Source organism: Anabrus simplex, chromosome 5 (genome assembly GCF_040414725.1).
Source record: "Anabrus simplex isolate iqAnaSimp1 chromosome 5, ASM4041472v1, whole genome shotgun sequence".
NCBI classification, from domain to species: Eukaryota; Metazoa; Arthropoda; class Insecta; order Orthoptera; family Tettigoniidae; genus Anabrus; species Anabrus simplex.
In genome coordinates, this window is record NC_090269.1 from 109,289,732 (window position 1) to 109,310,257 (window position 20,526).

The following is a 20,526-nucleotide window of genomic DNA, read 5'->3' on the forward strand; positions in this document are numbered from 1 at the left end:
GAGGAGAGAAACTATACTTATTTAACTCATATCATCGAAAATTATCCATGATACAATTTAGCTTTCTTTTAAAGCTTTCATTTTTCCCACCATTACTACAATTATCAAAGATGTTGTAATTGGAAGATGTTTCTCGATGTCACCACCATTAAATACATTCTGGATATTTCTGGAACATAGTAGAACGCAGTAGAACTTTGTAGTAGAACGAATTACAGAAACCTAGCTGGCTGTGAAAGCTATTGTAATTCTAATTCTATCGAGAATTGTATGTGGATCGTCGGATTCGCTGAGTTTGAGAGAAATTTAGTACAAACACTATTTCAGTCTTAAAAATTTGGTGCAATATATTTGTGAGTGTTGAAGAGTTGGCAACGCTGGAAACCAAGACTGCTTTGGCTATCGAGATATATCTGGAAAAGGTAAACGGCAGGCAGCTGTGTTAGTAGGTTGTCTGCCTCCTAGTCTGCTGCTCACGTATCGTGTACGAGGTGCTGATTGCACCCATTCTTCAGAGCTCAGAGTAAATCGTCTAGTTTTTACCTTCGTCCTAGAAACAGCAATTGTGGCGCTTAAGCAGAGTATTCCCTTGCCGTTCACAGAGAATTGGAATACTATGGATGTCGACAAAAGTCCAGCACCGGATTCAGGTATGCAGCCTCATATTGTGGAATCAAATCCAGGCAGTCCGCAGAAATCGCCTAAAGATCGACTAATTGATATACTTGATCAAGTGGAAATGCACGTGGAACGTTTACGACGAGATGCTCTCAAGCTAGAAGAAGAAAGAGATACACTTCTGACAACTCTCGATACCCTGAGAAATTCAGACATGATGGTGGAATTAAATGAAGGTACGTACTGTCATTGTATGTGAACATAACTTCATATTAACCGACATCACGCAAATTATTTCTTGTTTTTTTTAAACAAGATTCTATATCGTTTTTGTCTTGCCATAACCTTTCGAGTACAGATTTCTTTGTGAACCTGTGTATATTCAGTTTCATTCGTCAGTTCCACTAGATATAATTGAAATAATGGTTAGTATACGATGTGGGCTGATTTAAATTGGTTCAAGATGAACGTATTTAAACCAGCACGAAAGTTGAGTGGGAAGATTACTGGGAAAATGCTGTCTACCAGCAGGTCTAATAAGTGTTAGGGCCATCTATGTGTGCAGTTAAATTATTTAGAGTAATGAATACAAAGTAAATATGAGAGAAGGCTTACACCTGCTTGCTTCTTAATCTTATTACTCAGTATGTGTTATCAAGCAAGCAGAACTATACTTGTGCAAGTTTCTACATAAACTTTCTGTGTATTTTTGAATACATTTGGAAAACTACTGGGAAGGGAATAGAAACTTAATCATTCAAGTGTCAGGGATAAAAATTTAAAACAATGTTTCATGGAAACAAGTATTCTGTCATTAGAGGGCAGGGGGGTTATTAATATTCTTTTAGAACGTAAAGGATTGTTAAAACCGAATTTCAGCCTTTACAGTTCAAAGTTCCTTTGAAATTCTCTGTACATAAGACTTCCTTTCATATTTTGTACATCTGGAGCTTTCTCCATATTGGGATTTATTTAGTAAGGTCGGTGAGGTATCGTGACTTTTGAGCTGCAGCATGCAACAAGTGGATCTTATTCTGTCTGCAGGTGAACACATCCCTTGCTGTTGAGGCTTTCACGGCCGGCGTTACGAATCGTGTCGGTGTCGGCTTGTAGACCGTGGTCCAGGAGCATGCGATGGTCCCGATGTTTCACCGAAGACTGCGTTCAGATTTTCAGGGGGTTCCAACTGACTTAGATAGCATCGAAGCTCATAGTGCAATGGAGTTATGTTCCAGTTCCGCCTCTCCAGCACGGCGGACCAGTAGGCGAGTAGCGTACTTTAGGCTGCACTAAATGAGACAGAATTGAAACACCACTCCATTCCACTATGAGCTTCGTTGCTATCGAAGTCACTCGGAACCCCTTGATGATGCCGAACGCAGTCTTCAGTGAAACGTTGGGACCATCGCATGCTTCTGGACCATGGCCTACAAGCCCAGGAAACACTGACCATGATATCCTTCGCTGTCACTGATCTTTTTATGATCAAACAAAACCGCTGGCTGCATTAAAAGAAACCACTTGCTTATCAATTGAAGGGAAATTCCATTCCTCTTGATTTTTTGTAGAATTTCACAGAGACTGTTCTAAAGAGTGATGGTGATTTCATTTATCGGGTCTTTTTCGATGTACATCACTGCTAATACTTAAAGATGTTGTTGCCCTAGAAAATTCTACTGGAATATTTTAATGTGTCATTGCTGAAAATGAACATTCCTCTGTCAAAACTAGGAGGCATATTAGCCAGTGAATGTGAAACTTAAATTTTCATGGAAGTTTGAATCTAGTTCTTTTACCAAGTGGGATTTTAATACTGCGCAAATTAATATATTTTATCATTGTTGATTTTACCGAGCTCAGAACACTTTAAGCAAGCCTCGGACCTATGGGAGTAATGGAGTCCCACTCCCATTTGACAGGCGAGGGTCTCCTTGGAAACAACTTGGCGAACAAAATGGAATTCGATGGGGCTTATGGAAGAAAGAAGGTAGTAGTGGCTGAGTCAGCAAAGAGGATGCATCTGGATGTGCTAGGTTTAAGTGATATTAGGGTAAGGGGAAATAATGAGGAAGAGGTAGGAGATTATAAAGTGTACTTGATAGGTGTTAGAAAGGGAAGGGCAGAGTCTGGGGTAGGGCTCTTTATTAGGAATACCATTGCACGCAACATAGTTTCTGTTATGCACGTAAATGAGCGAATGATGTGGGTAGATTTGTCAGTGGGAGGAATCAGGACAAGAACTGTGTCCGTGTATTCACCATGTGAGGGTGCAGATGAGGATGAAGTTGACAAGTTTTATGAAGCATTGAGTGACATCGTGGTCAGGGTCAACAGCAAGGATAGAATAGTGCTAATGGGCAATTTCAATGCAGGAGTTGGGAATAGAACTGAAGGATACGAAAGAGTGATTGGTAAATGTGGGGAAGATATGGAAGCTAATGGGAATGGGAAGCGTTTGCTGGACTTCTGTGCTAGTATGGGTTTAACTGTTACGAATACATTCTTCAAGCATAAGGCTATTCAGTGCTACACATGGGAGGCTAGGGGTACCAGATCCATAATAGACTATATCTTAACAGACTTTGAATTCAGGAAATCTGTTAGGAATGTAAGAGTTTTTCGCAGATTTTTCGATGATACAGACCCCTATCTGGTCTGTAGTGAACTAAGTATCTCTAGGCCTAGGTTAGAGAAAGTGAAATCTGTCTGCAAACGAATAAGGGTAGAAAATCTCCAGGACGAGGAAATTAGACAGAAGTACATGGATATGATTAGTGAGAAGTTTCGAACAGTAGACAGTAAGCAGGTTCAGGATATAGAAAGTGAATGGGTGGCATACAGGGATGCTGTAGTAGAAACAGCAAGGGAACGCCTAGGAAAAACTGTGTAAAGATGGGAAAAGGCGAACATCTTGGTGGAATGATGAAGTGAGAGCAGCCTGTAAACGTAAAAAGAAGGCTTATCAGAAATGGCTCCAAACAAGGGCCGAGGCAGGCAGGGATTGGTACGTAGATGAAAGAAACGGAGCGAAACAAATAGTTGTTGAATCCAAAAAGAAGTCGTGGGAAGATTTTGGTAATAACCTGGAAAGGCTAGGTCAAGCAGCAGGGAAACCTTTCTGGACAGTAATAAAGAATCTTAGGAAGGGAGGGAAAAAGGAAATGAACAGTGTTTTGAGTAATTCAGGTGAACTCATAGATCCCAGGGAATCACTGGAGGGGTGGAGGGAATATTTTGAACATCTTCTCAATGTAAAAGGAAATCATCATGGTGGTGTTGCAAACAGCCAAGCTCGTGGGGAGGAGGAAAATAATGTTGGTGAAATTAGCTTGAGGAAGTGAAAAGGATAGTAAATAAACTCCATTGTCATAAAGGCAGCAGGAATAGATGAAATTAGACCTGAAATGGTGAAGTACAGTGGGAAGGCAGGGATGAAATAGCTTCATAGATTAGTAAAATTAGCGTGGAGTGTTGGTAAGGTACCTTCAGATTGGACAAAAGCCGTAATTGCACCTATCTATAAGCAAGGGAACAGGAAGGATTGCAACAACTATCGAGGTATCTCATTGATTAGTATACCAGGCAAAGTATTCACTGGCATCTTGGAAGGGAGGATGCGATCAGTGGTTGAGAGGAAGCTGGATGAAAACCAGTGTGGTTTCAGACCACAGAGAGGCTGTCAGGATCAGATTTTCAGTATGTGCCAGGTAATTGAAAAAAGCTACGAGAGGAATAGGCAGTTGTGTTTGTTTTGTAGATCTAGAGAAAGCATATGACAGGGTACCGAGGGAAAAGATGTTCGCCATACTGGGGGACTATGGAATTAAACGTAGATTATTAAAATCAATCAAAGGCATTTGTGTTGACAATTGGGCTTCAATTTGAATTGATGGTAGAATGAGTTCTTGGTTCAGGGTACTTACAGGAGTTAGACAAGGCTGTAATCTTTCACCTTTGCTGTTCGTAGTTTACATGGATCATCTGCTGAAAGGTATAAAATGGCAGGGAGTAGTAGTAAGCAGTTTGGCCTATGCTGACGACTTGGTCTTAATGGCAGACTGTGCCGAAAGCCTGCAGTCTAATATCTTCGAACTTGAAAATAGGTGCAATGAGTATGGTACGAAAATTAGCCTCTCGAAGACTAAATTGATGTCGGTAGGTAAGAAATTCAACAGAATTGAATGTCAGATTGGTGATACAAAGCTAGAACAGGTCGATAATTTCAAGTATTTAGGTTGTGTGTTTTCCCAGGATGCTAATATAGTGAGATTGAATCGAGATGTTGTAAAGCTAACGCAGTGAGCTCGCAGTTGCGATCAGCAGTATTCTGTAAGAAGGAAGTCAGCTCCCAGACGAAACTATCTTTACATCGGTCTGTTTTCAGACCAACTTCGCCTTACGGGAGCGAAAGCTGGGTGGAATCAGGATATCTTATTCATAAGTTAGAAGTAACAGGCATGAAAGTAGCAAGAACGATTGTTGGTACAAACAGGTGGGAACAATTGCAGGAGGGTACTCGGAATGAGGAGATAAAGGCTAATTTAGGAATGAACTCGAAGTTGTACGCATAAACCGGCTTCGGTGGTGGGGTCATGTGAGACGAATGGAGGAGGATAGGTTACCTAGGAGAAAAATGGACTCTGTTATGGAGGGTAAGAGAAGTAGAGGGAGACCAAGACGACAATGGTTAGACTCGGTTTCTAACGATTTAAAGATAAGAGGTATAGAACTCAATGAGGCCACAACACTAGTTGCAAATCGAGGATTGTGGCGACGTTTAGTAAATTCTCAGAGGCTTGCAGACTGAACGCTGGAAGACATAACAGTCTATAATGATAATGTATGTATGCCAAACCCAGTTACTGACGATCCTTGAAGTCCCAGCACCCAAGCCAATTACCGTATTTTGACTTTTTTTTTTTTATAAATACAAGACTTCTTGGTTTTTTAACAATCTCCACATGGTCTTCAGGAACTGCACAAAGCATTGTGAATCAGTTATAACCTCAGCACACAACCTGAGTAGAAATGTATATACTCAAATGTAAGTCCAGAAATAGGATTAACAGTAACAAATAACATATTTAGGATAAGGCTATAAGATAAAAATAAATCTATGCTCTAACAGATAAAACGTGAGAGAATGAAATGAAATTTCTACTCACTATATAGAACTCGCGTTGCTAATCGATTAAATTTCTCATAAGGAAGAAAATATCCTACAAGGGAATACAGACTCGTTTCTGAGTCGCTATCGGCATTGTAATCGTCTCCTGAAGTTTCACTCTCACTTGACCGTAACAAGATAACATCTTCAACGTAAGTCTGTGATGCTTTCCATCTCCCAAGGTTCATCTATTTCGGATTGTGTCTGACAACCTTGCTCCAGTCTTTCACAATTACTCGGCCTACGGCTTCCCAAAGAAGTCTTTCAACTTCCGATGCTGTGAAGTCAGTTATTCGCAGCTATATTTTCCTTCACTTGGGCCCAAATCGGTTCTATGGTGTTAAAATGGCAATGGTATGGTGAAAGGTGAACAACTTTATGCCCATGCCTCCTGGCTATATCATCACCCACATAAACTGGGTACTAGGTCTTGTTTTGTTTCACAAGATGCACAAGATCGCGAACAGAAATATTGTGCTCCTTCAACCACTCAATCAACTCATTATTTTTTTGCAGTCATTGTTGGTGCTTTGTCAAGATTGACTGCAAAAGGAGTTGAGCACAACCCAACACACAGCTGATAGCACGTGGTTATAGTAAACAGAATGAGAACACTAGTAACCAGAACTACGATTCTAACGCTCTCCATCGGAGCGATCGGCTGACTATGATTGATTGGCTGTTTAATTCACTTACTCCGCCAAAGGGCGGCGCTCAAATGTCAAGCCAAAACTCTTAACAGAACTGCAGTTTATTTCGTTGTAGTACAGAGTATATTTGTTGCTAGGAATGTTGATACTCTCCATAGCTGCCTGTCAGTGTTGCAGTTAACTGGCGAGTGTGTTTCCGGCTTGACTAGGTGCGCCATTTAGGCGCCAGATGGATTATAAGTGGCTTGGGCTACAGTAGTAGCCCACGCGAGCATTGCTGTTTCAGTGCTGACAATGACTGAGCAAAGGAAACGTCGCTGCGCAGGCGGCCAAGTAGATGACTTTCAGATCAGTCAGCGATTAGATGAAAGTAGTGATAGTATTAGCGGTGATACTGACGATAGTGAACAGGATATACTTACACACGAAATACACCAAACTGAATATGAAGAAGGTACAAGCAGTGAGGAATATACCCCTCCCGAGGGTCCAGCGACAAATGACAATGCTGGTACTGGCAGCAATAATTCCTGATGGTTCATGCCAAGGGCAATTTCAAGTGGCTAAGGGACCATCCACGTAATGATGTGCGTACAAAAACTCATTACATTATCATGTACTTTCCTGGCCGTAAGGGATCTGCTCGTACTGTGAAAACTGAACTTGACTATTTAGAACATTTTATAGAGAGCGGTAAAATACAAATGATAACCACAGCAACAAATATTTATGTAGGTGAATTAAGAAACAAGTTTGAACATGATCGTGATGTAAAATTTACCGATACTACAGAAATGCGTGTTTTGATATAGTGCTAAAATTCCTTAAAATGCTCGCAGAAACTCTGACAATTTTTAACCTGTTATTGTTTTTATTCATTTACCATGCAAATATGTTCTAATGTAGGTATTTGGGTATATACATAAATAGGCTACATTTAAAAGCTGCAATTCTTTTTTTTTCTCGGTTTCTATGGTAGATTTCCCTTAGTGTGAGATGTAATCAAATTTTTCTTCAGGGGTTTTTATTTGCTGTTCTCAGCAAAAGGAAAACCTACATATGGTCTTCAAAATTGACTTAGAATATTTATATATACTACTATTTAGGATATTACCAAAGAAATCTGAAATTAGCACGTTCGAGTCTTTCAGATTGAATTTCAGTTTGGACTACATATGTAGCCCGCGTGAGTAATGCTGCGTCTATTCCTAGTGAGTGTCTGAGGGTTAATCCTTTTTGCTGCACACAATGCCTCTTTCCAATACTCTACCATTTTTCACCAGAAGTTCCTCTTCTTTTGGTGGATGAAGCTTGGGTAAGATTTTATTCAGTAGGTTGTTCTGGATCCACTCCTTTTTTATGAATTCTATTGTGGAGGAAGTGAACTCGAGCTGTGTCAACTGTACTTAAAGTATTTTCTTTATAAATCAAGTTGGCGTTCGGCTCCACTCGTGCAAACATACAAAATACTACCATTCCTTTCAAATATTTTAGGATTTGGCACTCCTCGAAGTACATGTAAATCAAGTCAGATGCGTCCACTCCCTCCATCGAATTGTTGTATTTGAGGACTATAGCTGGCTTCATTTACTACTTCAACTTGCTGTCCTCTACGTCTCTTGACTGTTGATTTAGTTTCTCTGCAGGATAGACAAAAGCACAAGATTTTTGTGATCTTCTTTCTTTCTTTCTTTCTTTCTTTCTTTCTTTCTTTCTTTCTTTCTTTTGGTTCCCTGATACATGAATCTCATTCCTCTGAAAATACTTAGTCTCCCTTCAGGTCGTGTGGAATCTTTCCTGTTGCTAGATTTTTCTTTATTTAAATCACTCTTTGCTCCTCTGTAGCAATAAAATCCCAAACAGTAATTGATAAGATCACAACTCATCCAAAACTTAATGCTCTCCCTGTGATGCTTATTAGGAAGGTGCTGCGTCAGATGAGTGGAATTTTGTGCTCACTAAAGATTCATCTACCCTTGCATGCTGATGAGGTATATAGTGAAACTGGAATAGTCTCTTGATATGGTCAAATATTGGCTGAAACCTTTAACAAGGATCATATAAGGGCATTGTTCTATCTGATGGGATTGTCCCTCGAGCGGTCGTCAGCACTGCGAGCTTGTCTCCTACCAAGCACTTTGCTGTAATTCACTTATCAGCACAAGTTCCTGTCGTTTGCAAGACTCCCGAGAGTTTTATCAATACAGGGTTCAGTTTAGTAAATTATTCACATTTTTAGTGCTCAGTGTGTTGTTCCAATGCCATTTTCATTACATGAGCATGTGTATAGGGGAGCCTCTCCCAGTACCGGCCACCTAATAATTTTCCTTCATTGTTTAGAAATAGAATGGTCAGCAATAAATCTGATCAAGTTAAGAGGCCTGACACAGTATTGTTACAATTGCCTTGAGTAGACATGAAGAAATTGAGTGTGAATGTCCATTATAACAATAGATAGAATTCTTACAAAACCTCACAATACAAAAAATGTTTCCCAGTACCGGCCAGCCAGACTTTCTCTTATTATTTAAAAATGAAGTGATACCTTACAAATACACATTTAAACTTCAGTGAGACATTACAAAACTTTAATTAACAATGCAAATACATAAAGCAAATTTTACACGATAAATAAATAAACCTATAAATAATAGAAATGTCCAATCAAGATATTAAAAAATTTCAGTGGAATACACAAACAAATTTTCTAAATGCAATGGTCACATTTGTAAAAGTCAAATTTTTACACGATAAATGAATAATCCTGCATATCAAAGTTAGAAAAGTTTAAACAAGATATTTAAAAACCTCAGTGGAATACACATAAAAAGTTCTAAATGCAATGATAACATTTGTAAAAGTCAACGTTCTCTTGATCTGCACATCGAAGATGTGCCCAACCCTGACAAGAAACACACTGAACCCAAGCTTCGTCCGTTGTTTCCAGGCAAATGATGCATTCTGTTTCTCGATCGCCTGATTGCCCTGTGCCATTATGCTTTCTCTCGGACTCGAAATTCTCTTCGCAGCTCTACTGGTTTTTTTTTTACTTTTGAAAACACTTTTGTATGTCTGATTTTCTTTCTTTCATCAGCTTTCTCCAGTTTTTCTTTCAATCTCTGGTCTTTTTCTTCCAACATTTTCTTATAGGGAGTGGATGTTAGAATTTCACTCTTTTCACTTCTCTTTCTTATGGTAATTTTCCTTTCTGTCAAATCTGATTGTGGGGATATTTTTTCTACAATCTTCAGAAATTCTTGTGATGTAGAAGGCATTTCAACTTTGGAAGAAGTTGCTTCTGCAGGATCTTCTTTTTGAGCATCAATTCTTCTTCCCATCTGTGGAGTCACTTCGCCACCAGTTCTTATTACTCTCTCTACCTCCCAATGTGTTTCTTGGAACAGAATACTGCGTTGATGCTTCCCTGACGCTTAATTTTCCGTCCGTAACCATCTGAATTGCCTCTTTCATGTTTTCCGGTAACCAGTAACCATTGCCCTTTCGATTTGCCTTCCGTTATCGATAAAATATTTCTGGAAAGCAAGAAATCCAATATTATATTTATATGATAAATTAATTTTATGGCCGGTACTGGGGAAATGACACGTGGCCGGTACTGGGCAATATACACGGCAACATATATAAATTTCTAATTTAATCACAAGTCTACCAATAACGCTGTTAAGATTACTATCTATACCTTATCTAACTACGAATATAATAAATATGAATAAACAGATCAACTCACCAGAGATTGGTACACAAAGACCGTAAGTTTAGCAAGTACAGACTGAAAACACAATGACAACTTCTCATCACAACAGCTCTCAAGGAAATGAACACAGGCGCGAAAGATTCTGTAGGGCATCCCTTTGTCATTGTATCTAAATAGCAAACACAGTGAACATCTGCCATCTAGCTGCGTTTCGGAAAAACACGTGGCGGCCGGTACTGGGAGAGGCTCCCCTATACACAATACCTTCACAAAGTTAGGAAATCCTATGCGAAAACGCTCTCGGTCCCGGGCGAGCGCTGGCAGTGTTACAGCAAGGCTAAATCTTGGCTAGAGACAGGCTCGTAGCGCAGGCGACCAGACAAGTTAGTCCCATTCATAGATAAAACAATGTCCCTGAGTGGATGGGTGGAAAGATTTATTTGTTTGTTTATTTGTTTATTTATTATTGTATGATGAATCTATCTACACACATGCATATAGTTCTGCATAAATGTGCGTAGTCACAAGTCCGTACAATACTATAACTCTAGGTCTATTATTTTGACCCAATCAACTGCTTCATCCAATGTGCGGTGAATGTCCATTAGCGTTCCTTTGAAAGCTCGAATTGGGCAGTCAGCAACAATGTGGTGGATTGACTGAGAAGAGACACCACAATCACAATCTGCAGAGCTAGTCCAACCTCATTTGCATCATCATCATCTTCCAAGTATTGGGCCATGTGACCCGTTACGGTCTTGCATTTTACTTTTTCCAAGACTTGAAAGCAATCAAATGTCCTTCCGACGGGTTGCTAGCCTGAAGGAAGTAAGACCCTTGGTGGGACTGCCACCTCTCAGCTAATGGACTAGCTGAAATCACAGCATTTTCTCTATAATGGATGTAACGGTTATACCGCCATGACTCTGTTGACAGGGCCTGATCTGTGGGAACAGGTTTCTTCATCTCGGGAAGGTGAGGTTGGCCCATGGGCAGGAGAGGTTATGTCATAATCATCATCCTTCCAAGTACTGGGCCATGTGGCCCGTTACGGTCTTGCATTTTCTTTCCATCGCTTCATTGGACGTCCTATAGATCTGTCCTCTCGGTTGATAGCGTAGGATCTCCTTTGGTAGTCTTCCAGATTCCATCCTTTGAACATGACGTTTCCAATTTTCTTGGTAATCATAGATGTAATTGATTACTGATTTCACATTCAGTCCTTTAAGCACATCATCATTTCTTATACGATCCCATTTCGTATAGCCTGCTGTTTTGCGCATGAACGTCATTTCACATGCTGTAATTCTGGGAATGTCTTGAGTTTTTATTGTCCATGCCTCACTGCCGTAGCAAAGGGTTGGTCCGGCTAAAGTGTTATAAAGACGTAAGCGAGTGTTTTTGGACAAGAGATGGCTTCATGATATGATTTATGATTCCTGTTGTTCTGGTAAATTTGGTTATTTTTGCAGAGATATCAATTTCCCCTTGGTAAGATAAATTGTATCCCAGATAATTGAATTCGTTGACCCTTTCCAAAATTTTATTATCTAAACAGATTTTACTGGGGATAGGGTCCTTCCCCTTGAAGGCCATTATTTTGCTCTTTTGTGGTGAAATGATCATGTCGAATTTTGAAGAGACTTTCTGGAGATTAAATACTGACCACTGAAGATCATCTTCTGATGATGCTACCAATGCAACATCAGCAAAGAGTATGGCATCAAGATGTGTGAGATATCTGCTGACTGGGATTGATCCCTGCCTTTCATGCCTCCATTCCTGTATTATGAGATTATGAACAACAAAGGAGAAAGTCCACAAACTTGTCTCACACCTCTGCTGATCGGTTTCCATTCAGTCTGATGATTACCTAACTTTATTGCAATAAGGTTGTCACTGTACATGTTGTATATGTTATCTATTAACTGTTGTGGGACATTATCTTCTGCTAAGATATTAAGAAGTCTGTTCCAACCTCATTTGCACAATAGATAACCACATCTGCCTTGTCCAGTTCTTATTAGATTGACGATTCTCTACTGTCGTCTTGGTGGAAGATCAAATTCTCGTACTCGTTTGGAAGGATTCTCAACTAGATGTTTGTTCACTACTGAAGGCTGATCCCACTGGGCTTTCCATGAACTGTTAACATGAAAAGAGCTTCGTTCAAGATCCATTGCTGTACGCCAGGGTGGTTTCCTTGATTTCAGTTGTTGATGTTCAGTGTGCGTAATATCTTGGATGGGTAGTTGGGGGTTCTGCTGAATGTTTTTCCAAACCTTTAGGAGAGCTTCTTAGGGCTGGAGGTGGAATATTGCTGAGGGTGGAAAGATGATTCTGTATTATTGTAAGGTGGAAACATTTTGGAATTAAAATCTCTTGCGGGTAAACATGGTACCGAACCAAGGAATTCATCTTGAATAAGTCCACTGGTATGAAAGTATATAGTATTGAGGCTTCTCCTAGTTTCAGGACTTTATAAATTTTTATAAATGGTAACACACTCTTATTCCTTTTTTCTTTTTATAATAGATTGTAGAACACATTTCTTAATTATGCAAACTGGAACAAGCAAAAGTGGTGGGGTGGTGGTCAATGTTTGTAAGTACAGGACCCCGAAGCCCTTTTGCTCAAAGGTGGAATGGGTCATTGGGCCAAATACAGTAATTGTGGATGTGCACTCCTCAATAATGCTGATCAGTAGATTGGTTTCAGTTAAGAAAATTGTTGTAGAATATTAGAGAGACCAAAGGTGGTACTTGTGCCACAAAATGTTTTCTTTTTATTGGAATTATTACTTTTCAGAAAACATTTAAAATGTGTCCTTTGATGTGTACAGTCTTGTAACATTGGAATAGTTTATTCAGTTGTATTTATCACACAAGAACTTTTTCAATAAGTGCACAGCTTAATTTGGTTAATATCGTAACAGTAGATTGGCAATTATAAAGCAGACTAAATTTCAACAGCAATCACGGAGTAATAGTCATATTGTTTGTGATGGTAAACAAAAAAAGTACAGTACTCTAGAAGAGGGCGGATTTCTCTGTCAGACTTTAAAACTGAGTAAACTCCTTTAAGATTGTTAACATTGATGCTGTCTCGGCCTGTACTTGTACACATGATATGGGCTTTTCGGCTTTAAGATTGTAAATTATGATAAACGCACAATAGTATCTTCATTTTTATTCTTTCTATGCTTATTTTGTTAATATTGTATTATCTGCAATTAGTGTACATCAGATTTTAAATGTCCTTAAAATAATGGAACTACAAAATATATGGGCGTTAAGTGCCACCCTTCGTTCAGTGTGGGGTGGCTCATACTTCGGACCTGCTAAGGCCAAGGCAATAAACCTACTTTGGTTGTGCAATAGTAATTTTGTTGTTGATGGCAAAAGTGTTTGATATCTTTAATTTCTTCTGTTTATATTTGTGATTGAGACTTCTGAACTCTTAGATATAGAATGTGGAGCTGTTAATGGGCTTTTTTTTTTTAGGTGAACGAGAAGATGTTCTGCATTACACAGACATCATTGCTAATCGTTGCTTGACTGTTGAGGTTCATGTGAAAACTCCCAGAGATGTCACTCAAGAGGATGCTCTTCATCAAGTGAATAGATTTATCGATGGCCTTATTGTAACCTTGCGTGCTGATCCTTATGGAACAAAGGTTAGGTGTATTGCCTTCATGAATGCTTGTTCATCACAGAATCAAGGTGCTACTGATAAAAACTTCGAATCTGCTATCTTGGGGTGTACTCTGGATGACCAGAAAAGGGTAAAGAAGCGACTGCAAGGACTCCTGCAATATATTGATCAACTTTCGGAATAATGTGAGGACTTTGTGCTAAAGGTAATGGTGAATCTTTTCATGTTTTTGCAAGAGTTTTATCGATACATTCCTCTTGTGTGTGTTTGTGCATGTCTGCTGATAGATAAAAATGAGGATGAGAGTGCATATAAAATTTGTGATCATGTTACAATGTTCACTTAGTGTTAGTGTATGAATGTGTAATGAGTGCATGTTGAAGGAATTTAAACATCGGTAGGCAGCATTTAATTTCATGCTGGAAGCAAACCTGAAAACATCTGTGTTGTGCATATGATTTTTGCTTTTGCCTTGTGATTAAGTGGACTTGCAATTACGGTACTTCATTTTATAGAAAGAACCAGGAACTGGCTACTGAATAGTGGAACTGTGTTTTGTAAAGTTGTCATGGCTTATCATACTGTTATTTCAAATTAGACTGCAAGCTTGCATGCTCTCTTGTCACAGATAACATAAAGTAAATTATGATTCAAGCAACAATAGCAACTAAACTGAAAATGAATGAAAACATGAAACACCAAAATTACAACTTAGGTGACAATAAGCAAGTAGTAAATGAAATCACAACAAGAAATTAACAGAATGTTCAAAACATGGACTATTAATGAAAACATACAATGATTAGTTCATTGAACTAGACATCAAACATTAAGGGCCAGTTGCAGAAATGGTATTTACTGTCTACGGTTAAACAATGGGCCAATTCCAGAAACGATGACTAGTGTCAGGCCTTAGACAACGTCTACCTAAAAATATCTAAATCAAGCACGATCTTCCATTGCATAAAGAATGTTCAGTCGATGTTTAACTAGATATCGTTTAAAGTTTCAATATTTGAAAATGTATGTATGTTCAGTCCGACAGCAATGCCGCTGGTGGGATCGTCAACAGCTCTGCCATCAGCTGTCATAGATGGCCTAGGCATCACTGAAGAGGCATACTAGGGAAATGAGTGAGGTAGTTTCCCGTTGCTTTCCTCACCGAGCCAGAGTTGCTATTACATATCAGTCTGCCAAGCCCACTGAAATGCATACACCAACCGACCCCGTGAGCAACATTTTCACACCATTCATAGCAGGGACTGGCTATGGAGATAGAAATATCTTTCACGCAACTTTTTGCTTGTCGCAGTCAATGAAATTCGTCGGTGCGCTCGCCGAACGGCAGTCAGCTGTTTGCCCAAATATGGCTGAGCACGACTTTAAATCTCATTATTTACATGCCACCATACGGGAAAGTGTAGCTTTGATTATAGCGTTGTTACAGTGAGTGTAATCTACTCATAAATACTGTAGCTTCGACGAAGGTAAGATGCAGTACTCATGTGTACCGGAGTGTTGTACGGGCCATATAGATGTAGCTTGCATTCTGGAGATAATAGGTTCGAAAGAAATCATCGGCAGCCCTGAAGATTGTTTTTCTTAGTTTCTCTGTTTTACACCAGGCAAATACTAGAACTGTGATTATGGCCACGGCTCTTCTTCCCCAGTCCTTTTTAAACAATCACCATCACCACCACCACTTCCCTTTTCCTATCTGATAGTTGCTGAAAACTTACACGATTATACGCTATATATCAAAACCCACATACAACCTACTTTTTTAGTTTTCACTATTATTGGCAGTAAATATAAGTGAATCCCTCCCAGTTGATGTATGTGACAGGCCTCTGATGATTGGGACAAGTAAATTCTGATGTAGTCGAAGTGACCTGGAAATTACCCCATGTATATAATAAAATATATTGGTTGCCAAGAATTGTATTCAGGTTGACAGTTACCGGACTGTCCCTTTTTGTCAGTCTCAAGAAAAGTCTCTTGAAAACCGAAACCTTATTTTAAAATATCCCCGTACATGTCAAAGTAATAGCAATTTAGCAGCGGGTGACCCACAGAGAGGCCGTCGGGGTACCCTTTCTTCCCGGAATCATCTCAGCACGATAATACAAATTACATGGTTCATGGTACATAACCTCCGATTTTGATTCAATCCTCTCATTTGAGGTTAAACAGTGCTCTCGGCAGTGTTTAAACAAGACTGATTGAATATTGGTTTTATACATTGTCTAAATGATAAATAACATCGGCGAGTCCCATGGTGGTACTAATCGCAGGTAATGCAGACCCATGGTATTTTGCACATAATGGCACCACTTGCAGGCAACGCAGACCCGTAGTGTTCCTCACATAAGGGCACCACTCGCAGGCAACATAGACCCATCATGTTCCTCACATAGTGGAACTAATCATGGGCCACGTATACTCTTGGTGCCACTCACCTGATGGTACTAATCATAGGCAATCCAAACCCATGGCGTATTGCACATTATGGTACCACCCACAGGCAAGACGTATTTCTCACAGAATGGTACTACTCTCAGGCAATGCAGACCCATGGTGTACTTAATATAATGGTACTACTCATAGGTAACACAGACCCATTCTGAACACAGGGAAACAGACATTCCAGCGCAGTGTATGGCACCTTTTCTTGCATGGACATTAGTTTGTACAGCCGAGTGCCCGCCTCCGAGATACACACGATGCTAACCATAGGCACCGCCCAGACCCATAGTGTTCCTCCTATGTAGCACAGATCGATGGTGTTCCTCACAGGGTGGTACTAACCGTAAGTAACGTCGACCCATAGTGTTCTTCATGTAATGGTACTAATCACAAGTAGTCTCGTGGTTCTAATTTAATCATCCCTTGGTTGCCCCTTTTAGTCGCCTCTTACGTCAGGCAGGGATGCTGTGGGTGTATTCTTTGTCTGCGTCCCCCTCGTACAGGGGGTATACTATTTAGTTCAAGTGACTTGTATCAATGTTATATTGAGTAGGGGGACCACTACAGAGAAATTCTTCTAAAGAACTTTATCAAAAATGAATCTATATTTTACTTCTCGCAGCCCATTACTCACTACATTCAGCTGCGCGCCGAATGACTGTAATTTGTTTACACGCTCGCAACCTTTTCGGGAAGGATGTTGTCAAGTGCTGCTCAGTGCTGCCAACCTCTTTATTTAGGAACTAATGAGCGAGTGGTGCTTCGGTAGCTGGTGGTGGTGATTGTTACAAGATTCGAAGCTGCCCTAGGCCTCTAGTTTCCTGTGGGAACAAGATTGGTCTGGACTGATTCTTGCTGTGCGGATGTTGAGGATAGGATCTGGACTAGACCATTGGTCTCGACGGTTAAAAGCTACAAAGCGGCCCTAGGCCTCTAGTTTCGTGTGGAAACACGATTGGTCTGGTTTTCTTTACATGGTGTTTTTTGTTTGTGGTTTTATTCAGCTGGGGTTGGTAACGCAATGTATTTATCAACATTGATGGCAGTGACTTCACATTCAGTTCACGTTGACCAATAAGAATGCAAGTAGCTACTTTAGCCATGGACGATGGCGGGTGCTGCTCTTTATTCGGTTATAAAAGTAAATGTACTTCTGGGGGGATGATGGTGGGTTCTTAGACATCGCAATGAACACATCTCTCCTCTAAAAGGAATTGAAAGTAAGATTTGCATTATTTTCACTTCCTTATGTTATAAACATTGGGTTGCGAGATGTAAAGTTTCAGTAAAAAGGAAAACACAGTGCACTATTCAAGTAGCTACAGCTCAAAATTCTAGAGACAGTAACAGCAACAAGAAACAAAACACCTTAGGAACAAATTTTACTGTAGATATTTTTAAATGCCACCAAATTATTTTTTTTACTTCCGTATTTTCAGAGCGGAAATGAATTCCAAAAATATTTTTTCTCAGACAGGAATTTAGCAGTTACAATTTGTAAATGTTGGGCACATCAACATTCTTTTTATCGCCATGGTGACTGGGCACCTGGGGTTTGTCTAGCCTCGTTATTATATTTTGGATAATTTCTCTGGAATTACAGGTCACTTACACTACATATCAGAATAACTTGACCCAATCATCAGAGGGCTGTCACATCAACTGGGAGGGATTAAAGTTATATATTTACTGCCAAGTAAGCTCGCACATCAGTGACACTTCAAATTAGGTTTTGTGCATGGGTTTTTTTCTTTTTGTGGAGTCATGCTAATTCAGGTAAGTTTTCGGCAACTGAGATAGAAAAAGGCAAGGACTGGAAAGAAAGAGCCATGGCCATAACAGCCCCAGTATTTGCCTGGTGTAAAAATTTGGTATCTACGGGAAGCAATCTTCGGGGCTGCCGATGTACGTTTCGAACCTATGATCTCCAGAATGCAAGCTAGATTTATATGGCCTGTACAACACATTCGGTTACACAGTACTATAGATTCATTCCCTTTGCCGATGCTATTTAGATTACTCTTTGTAATGCTTCCTACACACTTCTATGCTACATTTCCTTGTACAATGGCATCACTTTAGTCTCGATAATATTGAGATCATTTCCACCAAAAGCGATATTTGTGTGCAAGCTTTGTGTGCAAGTCATGCTCGTGCTTAGCCATATTGGAGTAATGTGTAGGAATGAAACAGCTGATTAAAGTTTGGTACGTGCACCAACAAATGTCATTGGTTGCCACAAGCAAAGCATTGTATGGAAGATACTTCTATTTCCGTTTCCAAACCAATATTGAAACTTTAAATGACGTCTAGCTAAACACCAGCTGAGCATCATGCCTAACTTACACATTGTCCTAAGGCTTAAAACTATTCGTCGTTTATGCAATTGGCCCTAAGAACCTCTCAATATCCAGACATGATTGGGCAGTATTTTTAAGCCCTAACAAACTAAGAATTTTCTGTGAAAGTTACACTGTCACCTTACGGTTATTTTTGAGGACATAAAATATTGAAATGGTGATTTCTTTTTAATGCACTGCAGTGTTGCACTCGATATTTCCTCATATTATAGAACGCATATTTTTGTCTTACACTTTCTTGGAAGTGAAGACTGGTCCATAATAATCTAGGTGTTTCTACTTTTCTGAGGGGTTTAGTATGTTGTAGTTGCCTAGTCTCAGAATTCCGTCTGTTTGCACCTAACTTCTTTTTTACTCATCTGTATGAAATTTGGAGTAAAGTGTAGGATTCAATGCATTGAAAAGGGGAAACTGACTCGGAACTTATGAAACTACCACAGTTGAAGTAATCGGTTCTCTTGAGTATGTTGAGATGAGGCCTCTTTGGTAAGTCTTCTGTATGTCTGTGTCGTGGCCATCTGTTAATACTTATCACAGCCTGCACGGTTGCTGGGTAACATTGCATTGCACGTTTTGTATCATTAACCCATTGCGCTACAATGACGGGTACAACCGTCACAGTGTACTTGGGTGGGAAATGAGTCTATAGATTTCTTTAGATTGTGATATTGCACTTTAGGATTATATTCCTAAGTAGTGTTAAGTGTTCAGATGCCAGTGTTGTTATCCGAAGGCCATTTCATGAATGTATATTTTACTTTTAAAGTAGGTCATCTTGTTCATGAAATGAATGCTATTGAGCAAGATGTCGGGTAAACATTGCAAGGAGGAAGGTGAAATAATTCTGAAATTTCTTCTTGATAGTGGTGATGAAGATAACTCAGCATTATTTGATAGTAGTTTTAGCGGTAATAGTGTGTCTGAGAACTGTGACTCCACTCGTGAAAGTGATAGTGGGGATGAAGATAACTCCGTACATAACCTCACCACATCGAACAATTGGAAATGGAATCTGATCGGTAATATTCTGAAAGGCGATGCCTCTGTAGTTGTTGGGGAGATGAATATTAGTCAGGACGCATCTGGGTGATGTTACAGAATATGAGGAGTAGTTTTCTTACCGACTCTTTTTGGGAGGTAATTTGCATGGAAACTAATGCCTTTGCAAATAAAAACTACCCAATGAAAAGTCGTATGACACTCGCTGGTTCAGACACTCCAGGTGGGCTAGAAGCACACTTAGCTCTTTGTATATTGATGTTACAAAGAAATCAGCACAGCAAAGTTATTGGACTAAACGAGGGTTGTAGAGTTCCCTATATTTAGAGAAACAATGCCCTACAAAAGATTCGCAGCAATATCAAGATATCTGCACTTTGCCACAGATTCACAACAAACAGAAAAGGATAAATTGAGAAAACTAAGACCAGTAATTGACCTTCTCTTAGATTGATTTCAGAAAGTTTATAATCCTGGTGAAAAAGTAGTTATTGGTGAAAGTTTCATGCAGTTCCGAGGTAGATTACGTTATGTCCAGTACAGTCCTTCATAAAAGGCACGATTTGGACTGAAAATCTACAAGTATGCGAGCCTAAGAGTGCATATTGTTGGAACTTCAAGGTTTATGCAGGAAGAGGAAAACCAGGATGTGGGTGGGGCAGGGGATGGAATTCAGCTGCTAACAAGTAAAAAGGTAGCGAGTGCTTGAACTGTGCAAAGAATTACTTGGTGTTTGGAGAACAATATACATGGACAATTGGTACTAGTTTTACTACATTACTCAGGCCATTGTTGGAGAGGGACACTAATACAATTGGAACAGTGCAACCAAAGTAAGTTCATTGTACCTACCTTCAATCCACAAGTTTGAAGAAATGGTATCTTAGCTATAAAATG

At 39.6% G+C, this 20,526-nt stretch overlaps 1 protein-coding gene across 2 annotated transcripts in view; it reads left to right on the forward strand.

Annotated features, from left to right (window-relative positions):
- The first annotated feature begins 290 nt into the window (after nucleotides 1–290).
- LOC136873815 (BAG family molecular chaperone regulator 2) overlaps nucleotides 291–20,526 on the forward strand; it is a 50,823-nt gene continuing 30,587 nt past the window's right edge. The window contains exons 1-2 of one of the 2 annotated variants that reach the window (XM_068227578.1): nucleotides 291–854; nucleotides 13,654–14,009. In XM_068227578.1, coding sequence (XP_068083679.1) covers nucleotides 617–854; nucleotides 13,654–13,988 — 573 coding nt within the window. In that variant the 5' untranslated portion in view covers nucleotides 291–616 and the 3' untranslated portion in view covers nucleotides 13,989–14,009. The remainder of the gene's footprint in view (nucleotides 855–13,653; nucleotides 14,010–20,526) is intronic. The other variant, XM_067147071.2, reaches the window with a different exon arrangement.